Genomic DNA, 7,552 nt, shown 5'->3' with positions numbered 1-7,552 from the left:
CCTTTTTCCCTACTCTCTACTTTAGTATTTATCTAACCTAGGACCACCACATTACCCTTGTCTTAAGTTACACCATGCATTGATTTATTAATGAGTTTCTGCATCATGATTATCACCTTATAAATGAAGGATTGATTTTTCTTTTTTCGATGTAACAATCATGAAAATAAGGGAAAAGTTCTCTCTTTCATATATGTTGAACCAACAAGTTAAATTGAAAGCAATGGAAAGGAGAAGGCGTTACAGGGGAAAGCCCTTTCTTTGCAGAAAGATTTTTCCTGCCAACCAAACAGGTCCACTCGGCTCTGTTTGGTTGCGGGCATTTAGATAAAAGACGGGAATATGTCTGGAATTTTGAAATGCCAAACCCCATTTGGTTGCCATTTGCATTTCATTGGCATGTTTGACCACCGGGCTTGTCGGGTGCTTGTCTGCCCACGTGGACACCCAACCAAAGCCAAATGGCAATCCACATATTTGGAGTTTTTTTGCTGGAATATCAAGATCCCTAGCATGTAGAAATGACGGAGACGTGCTAGGAGAGTTTTTTCTACACATGTTCCGAACAAATTCCGGCAACCAAACGTCCAAAGTGGATCATATGCCGGCCAAATGCCTGAGCAGAGCCTTGTAACCAAACAACCATTGGACGAAGTTCCATCACACCCAAGCTCCTGCAACCAAACAGAGCCTAGGTTGCGGGCATTTAGATAAAAGACGGGAATATGTTTGGAATTTTGAAATGCCAAACCCCATTTGGTTGCCATTTGCATTTCATTGGCATGTTTGACCACCGGGCTTGTCGGGTGCTTGTCTGCCCACGTGGACACCCAACCAAAGCCAAATGGCAATCCACATATTTGGAGTTTTTTTGCTGGAATATCAAGATCCCTAGCATGTAGAAATGACGGAGACGTGCTATGAGAGTTTTTTCTACACATGTTCCGAATAAATTCCAGCAACCAAACGTCCAAAGTGGATCATATGCCGGCCAAATGCCTGAGCAGAGCCTTGTAACCAAACAACCCTAGGTAATCTACTTCAAAAGTGAAAAAGGAATTCAAGAATGGAGTTCTGGTTGGTTTTAAAGAGTTAAAGAAATGGGCTGTTAAAGGAAGAAGGGGATGGTTAAAGATTCAAAAGGGTGGTTAAAGGTAGACCTGGCAAACGGGTGGGCCGGGCCGGGTTTGACCCGATCCGTCCAGGTCCAGATCAAATGGGACGAGTAAAAAGCGGATCAGGAAATTTACGGGTCGCTAAGTGTGGACCCGGACCCCACCTGTACAGCCCAGGTGGACCCGCGGGTCACCGTTTTTTTTAATGAATTTTTGTTTTTTTGTTTTTTTGTTTTTTTAAGATTTTTGTTGTTTTTATAGGGATTTGCTAGCCACCTTTACCAAAGGCTACTTCGCGCCCATCCTTTGCAATTGCATGTGATTATGTGATATAGCCATTTATGTTGACTTTTTTCAGATTTGTCTTATTCATTGACCTGGTAGTGCAAACTCCAAAGGATGGGAGAAGTACGTTTCTGCAAAGGTGGCTAGCAATAATAAGTTTTGGAGAAATTTTTTAGGGAAGTACTAAGTTGGAGAAAAATTGCGGGAAAAATGGTTCAAATAAGAAAAACTACGGAAAAAAATATTGAAAGTGGTGCTTCTATAGAAAAATTACGGGAAAAACTGCCAAAAAAATGCCTGAAAATATGAAAACCACGAGAAAAGGCCAAAATAAAATGTTGTTTCACTTCTCTACGGGAACCCGCGGGTCCACCCGAACCGGTCCACATTTTATGGGCCAGATGGACCCACGGGTCATTTTCAAACGGGTCACAAATGAGTAACCCGGACCTAGAAAATAACCGCAGGTCCGGGTTACTTCTTGCCAGGTCTAGTTAAAGGTAACAGATAAAGAGTAGTAAAATATGTAAAGTAGGAAAGGGAATCTTGGTAGGTTCAAGAATGGTTAAAGAAATCTTGGTGATTGTCGTGTAGTTAGGGAAGGCTGAATTCGATGGATGTGGGTTGTTGAAGATGCCCGCGAACAGGTGGTGTTGCAAGGAAAGAAAACGGGTGATTTTAAGACGGTCTTACGTCTGATGCTTATGGGCTGCAAGGACTGAGAAAAAGAAACTGATTTAGGGACGTTAGGAAGGGGTGTTGGGGACTGGTTAAGCAAGAGAATTGGGGCTGTTGTAAGGGGGATTAAGGTGCTGTTGGTGAGGTCTTTCTGGAGGAGTTACACATCTGAATTTAAACAGGGATAAGGATGTTCGGATGGCTGGCTGTTGTTGAGGTCTTTCTGGAGGAGTTACACATCTGAATTTAAACAGGGATAAGGATGTTCGGATGGCTGAGCAAAGCCAACTGGGTTTAATTGCAATTGGGGCTGTTTCTCACACAATGCACATTTTTAAGAAGCTCGATCACTAGCATTTTTGACAAAAAAGCACTTTCATAAAGCGGATATCTAGAAAGAGAATTGAATCAACTTCAATGGTATTCAAACTGAAAGCAAAACTTTACCGGTGTCTGCAATGCAAATAAGGTAATGATCAAGTCTCACACCAGATTTCCACAGTATTCTCATAACTAAACAGCAAGTGGACTGGGAGAAACAAAATGAATATATCTCAGCTTTATTGACAATTTCCAGCCCGGAGAACAGCAATCAATAAATTAATTAGAATGATTCCAGCCTGAAATGTAGCCACTTCTCTGTGGAAGACATGGAATTAAACCCCCACGAGGAGAAAATCAACAATGGGGCATTAACAACTCAAAACGACAAAGAAAACCCCCACCAAAAGAATGTGTAATCCAATGCAATGCTTGTCTAAACAGATGGTAGCATTCGGATTAAACCAATGCTCCAGAAAATCATCTTCAAGTGACAGCATTCTGTACATATCAAACATTTGTAAGAGGAACCACACTTGTTCTTGTTGTGCCAAAATCAACAAATTATGAAAGAATCGTGAATCACAGCATCTCTTTGAACTCCAACAGCCCGTTAAGGCACATATTCATCCTCAAGGATTGGTGGGGTCCGAGTTCCCATGGCCGTCGGTACCCTAAGATTCCCAATTGTTGTCATCTGTAAAGGAGGCCCCCCTTCCGACTGCCGTTCCATCTCTGATATTTTCCTATTCTTCCAATATCTTCGCATCCGCCAAACAACCAAACCCAAGAGAACCAAAACCAGAAACCCAAGAATAGGCCCAACAATTTTCCAAACCTTAGACCCTCTGTTCTTTTTCACATTACCTGGTATATTGGATTCCGGTGCAGGAGCAGGCGCAGTACTAGCAACAACAATAGAGAAATGACCTTGATGGGATGTCAAACAGACATTATTCGTCATCAAATCACTAAAATTAGGGAACCCATCCAAATCAAACCAAACGCACCTAGCAGTTAACCCACTCGGCACTGTTCTAACATCTGTAAAATGAATGGAAATAGGTCCCCTTGTTGCATTTATATCTAATTCACGTAAATTCGTAGCAGATATATTCGTTGCATCATAAGCAAGGAGTCCAAGAACAGGGGCTAAAAAGCTGTATCCAGAAAGAGCATAATAGATAGAAGACCAGTTACCTAAGTTCTGGTAAACTAGTGCTAGACGCTCGACATAAGGTTGCTCAACAACCCCAGCAGGGATTTCAAATTCCTTAAACCTTGGAACTCCTCTTCTAATTAAGCTCCCCCACCTAAGCCTCATTACAGATAGCTTTATACCAGAAAAATTTGAAGGAACTTGAGCATTATAGGGGCGACCCGTTTTTGGCCGATGAAAAGCTCTGTAAGCATAGTCCTGAAGAGTTGTGTCCAATGAGCTTCTAGAAGAACTGGGTGGCTGAGCTCTAACCAAAGGCTCCCAAACAAACAAGAGCAATACAAAAACAATAATGAAATTCTGAATAAACTCCATTGATGCTTTAAGATAGTATGGAACAGAGAATAAATGATCAAAACTAAAACAGATCCTTGGAAGATATCTCGAGTTTTTTCTCCATCCTTCAACCCTAATTTCAACAGATCTAAGCAAATGAAATGCTGAAAGTGAAATCAAACGGATCTTTGCCCAAGAAAAGAGTCCTCCTTTACTGTATCAAGTAGCTTTGCATCTTTATAACGTTACTATAGATAGCTTTTTTGCTTTCTTTACAAAAATTATATTCCAAGCCCTAATTTCTCAGCACTTTCTTTCAACATAAACCTAAAAACGATCACGCAATAGAACCAGAGGAAACAAATAACTTCAAAAATGCTCCAGAAAAACTCAAATATCCGAAAACAGGTGATTTCGAGCTTTAATTACCGGCATTCTCATGTAATAACAGCATCAGATTTACCGTATTCCTAAATAGAATCATCAAAGAACCAAATACAAAATGACGAAACCCTAATTTCTTAAAATACCTGATCTTCGTGCAGAAATTGCCAACAGAATCCTCATTGCCAACAAAACACAGTAGAAGAAGCAGAAAACCCTAAATCCTTCCACAAATCGTCATCTGACTGAAAAAATCACCGCTCTTTCGACTTCTGCTCATTGCGCCGACTCAAAAACCCTAAAAGAACCCCGAAATTATTCGATCTGTACCTTTCAAGATCAAATCTGCCAATTTGGCGCTTAGAACGAACTGGAAATCCCAAGAACGTGCAAAAAAGATCAAATTCTCGGCATTTTTCAGCGAATTCTCCCTGGAAAACAGAAGAAAAGCAGGAAATCTGATCTCATTCAGTTGGCGTGAATCTTCGCCACGAATGAGATCTTCCTTTAAGGATTCTTCCGCGCGAATTTCGCAAGAAACGCAACCGATAATGCAAAGATCAAGGGATCTCCGAATCAAATACAACAAACCATGAAAAATCACCAGATAAAGTCGAACATGCGAGAGAGCGAACCCTAAACAGGTAGGAAATCCAGAAAAGGGAGCGAATCGTTTGCAAATAAAACACTGATAAACCCCACCGGTCTTTTTATTGACGAAAATACCCTGATTCTTTCCACAATAGATGGGGATATCCCTCCTCCCTCTGCTATAATGACGAAAATGACAGGGGTCCGTGCTTAACCCCAGCTTATACCTATCGAAATAATAAACTTCCTTCTGAAGTAAGAAAGAAGTAAAGAATACCCCGTGACAAACGCTTTGACCCAGTTTTAACTTTTAAGAGAGACATTATACACGCTGCATTGGGGCCCACCTATTTGGATGATATAAGCCATTCATTCATTGGTCCCACCCAAAAAATCTTCTCCATTGTATCATCCTAACCCCCACTGAAATATTTGGGTAAAATTTGTACGGCCCATAAAGTTTTAACAAACAACAGCATAGAAACTTCCACAAATCTAAAATCTTGTGACCATCTTACGTGGAAATTATTTTCGGGCAGAATCTTTCAATGATGGGACCAACAAATGAATGGTTAAGATCGTTTGATCGCACGAACCTTGGCGTCTTTGAAAATTAAGATGAGTATTGCTTCACATTTCATGGTGTTAAAATTCTAATGATCCAATCATCGAACCACTACGGTATGAGTTGTGGACCATCGATTGAGGGCCCACCAAGATAATAAGATCTAGTGAAAATTAGGTCAAAACTGCAGCTGTAATTCCTTGGAGGCATTAAAATATGGTTTAGGGGCTTTTTTGGAATCTTATTGAATTACTGGTAGGTGCATATTGTTCCTTTTTTTAGCACTACATTTATTGTTTTAAAATATCTTTCGAACCCTCGTTTATAGCTATTAAATTGCATTTAGGTTCCCAATGAACCATTAATTTAAAATTCTCTTAATAACCAAGGAGGATTCAAGAGGAATATCTACAAAAGAAAGGTGCAAACATGTGAATTCATAAGAAAAATATCAAAGAAATCTCTTCAATACGTTATTAATTTTCTTTTTATTTAATCGGCAAATAGTGGCTCGTGCCAGCTCACACTTCTGACGAACACTCGGAAAAAAAGAAGCTTTTTCTTGGAATCTGTCTATACTACGCTTCTGTGCGTAGTACGCACTCCTACCTTTGTTCATAAATCAGTAAAAGTTGGGCCCACATTTATTTTTCAGGTGACGTGCCAGAAAGAAAACTTCACGGGCCCACTAAAGTTTTCGATCCAACAGACAGAATAATTCAAGGTCAAAACCTGTAGCAAGCCGATCATAACAGTGTACACGTGGCAATGTGCTTTCTGAAAAAGGATCACATCAGTCAGATTGATGCATGCATGCAAAAATCAACGGCTTAGAATCATCTTAAAAGACAATTTTCTCATCATGCGAGATCGAAGGTTTAGAATCATTCAAATAGAGTGGGCCCACAGGAAATACACCGTATTTGCTATCGCTAACAATACTCACGGTCCAGATCATCTACACGTGGCAGTGATATGTCCGTACGATGATCGTTTTCATCAATGAAAAGAATCTTCGCCATTGATAGATGTGGGTGTATATTTACTCCAGGCGTAAGTTAGAGAAGGATACCTTCTGGTGGGAACGAAGGACCACTGCAGTTCAGTTTTTTGCCTCTGACGCCGCGTGTAAGATTCTGATTTGTTACAATCGGCTCGGCAAAGATTCACGGCGTAATGGAAGAACAGACTTCGGTTCATAGCTGTCGAATGGGCCCACATTGGGAATTTTTTTAATTATTATTATTCCTTAGAAGACAATGACCCAGAAAAAGACAAGGGAGTCCTTTAAAATATATATTTAACAAAGGTGAGTATTGGATCCTTCAATTCATGACCTTTGCATGAGTTTTTTTTATATGTTGTCTGCATCGTGATTCGAATATATAAAAATTTAGAGCAAAGGCCGACATTTTTCTATGATCCAAACCGTTCATTTGCTGGGCCTTGGAAATCACCTCCACAGGATGTTCCTAATTCTCCGATCTATAGAGGGTTATAATGCGCTGTCCTTTTAGAGATCCGTGGGATAAGAAGATCATCCTATGGATATGATTCTTACAACACACCATATTTATGTCAGGGCCCAACATATGAATGGTTCGGATCATTGACCAATGTGGTCCCACTGTGTTGTTATAAGGTGGGTCCTATTGTATTTTTATACAAAAAATATGCACAATATATTAAAAAAAAACTCTTTCCATTTCATTACTCTTTTTGTTAAAGTATTTTCTTCTCATAATGACTAAAATAACCTTGTATCCAATGATTGAAACTTGAAAGGCCAAAAATCCAAAGAAAATGTATTTATACCAGTCACCAGACACTACTTAGTCAAGGTGGCAAATGTGTCGTGCCGGGCCAGCACGGCCTGACCAAATGAGGCCCGGGCCAGGCACGGCACGGCACGGAAAGGGTTCATGGACCGTGCCGTGCCGGGCCGAAATCCTTGAGGCTAGGCACGGCCCGCTGCCAGTTGTGCCGTGCCGGCCTTTTTTTTTTTTCTTTTTTTTGAAAATATATGTTTTGGACGAAAATACCCCCCAAACTAGCCGTTTGAAACAACTTTTGGGGGGTATTTTCAGGTTTTTCACAAAAAAAAAACATTTTATAAAG

The 7,552-nt window shown here is 40.3% G+C and overlaps 1 protein-coding gene across 1 annotated transcript; it reads right to left on the bottom strand.

Annotated features, from left to right (window-relative positions):
* Positions 1–2,603: 2,603 nt before the first annotated feature.
* On the bottom strand, positions 2,604–5,015 carry LOC143849876 (uncharacterized). Its single transcript, XM_077359154.1, has one exon. The coding sequence runs from the start codon at positions 3,931–3,933 to the stop codon at positions 3,013–3,015; it is 921 nt and encodes a 306-aa protein (XP_077215269.1). The 5' UTR covers positions 3,934–5,015; the 3' UTR covers positions 2,604–3,012.
* Between the last annotated feature and the right edge of the window lie 2,537 nt (positions 5,016–7,552).

Source organism: Tasmannia lanceolata, unplaced genomic scaffold (assembly GCF_043159265.1).
Source record: "Tasmannia lanceolata isolate RefF3 unplaced genomic scaffold, GAP_Taslan_0.1 ptg000018l, whole genome shotgun sequence".
Taxonomy (NCBI): domain Eukaryota; kingdom Viridiplantae; phylum Streptophyta; class Magnoliopsida; order Canellales; family Winteraceae; genus Tasmannia; species Tasmannia lanceolata.
The sequence above is the reverse complement of the archived record's forward strand: the minus strand, read 5'-3'. Positions and strand labels throughout refer to the sequence as shown.

Excerpts from the sequence above, each read along its gene's own strand:
- LOC143849876 (XM_077359154.1), bottom strand. The coding sequence starts at position 3,933 with ATGGAGTTTATTCAGAATTTCATTATTGTTTTTGTATTGCTCTTGTTT.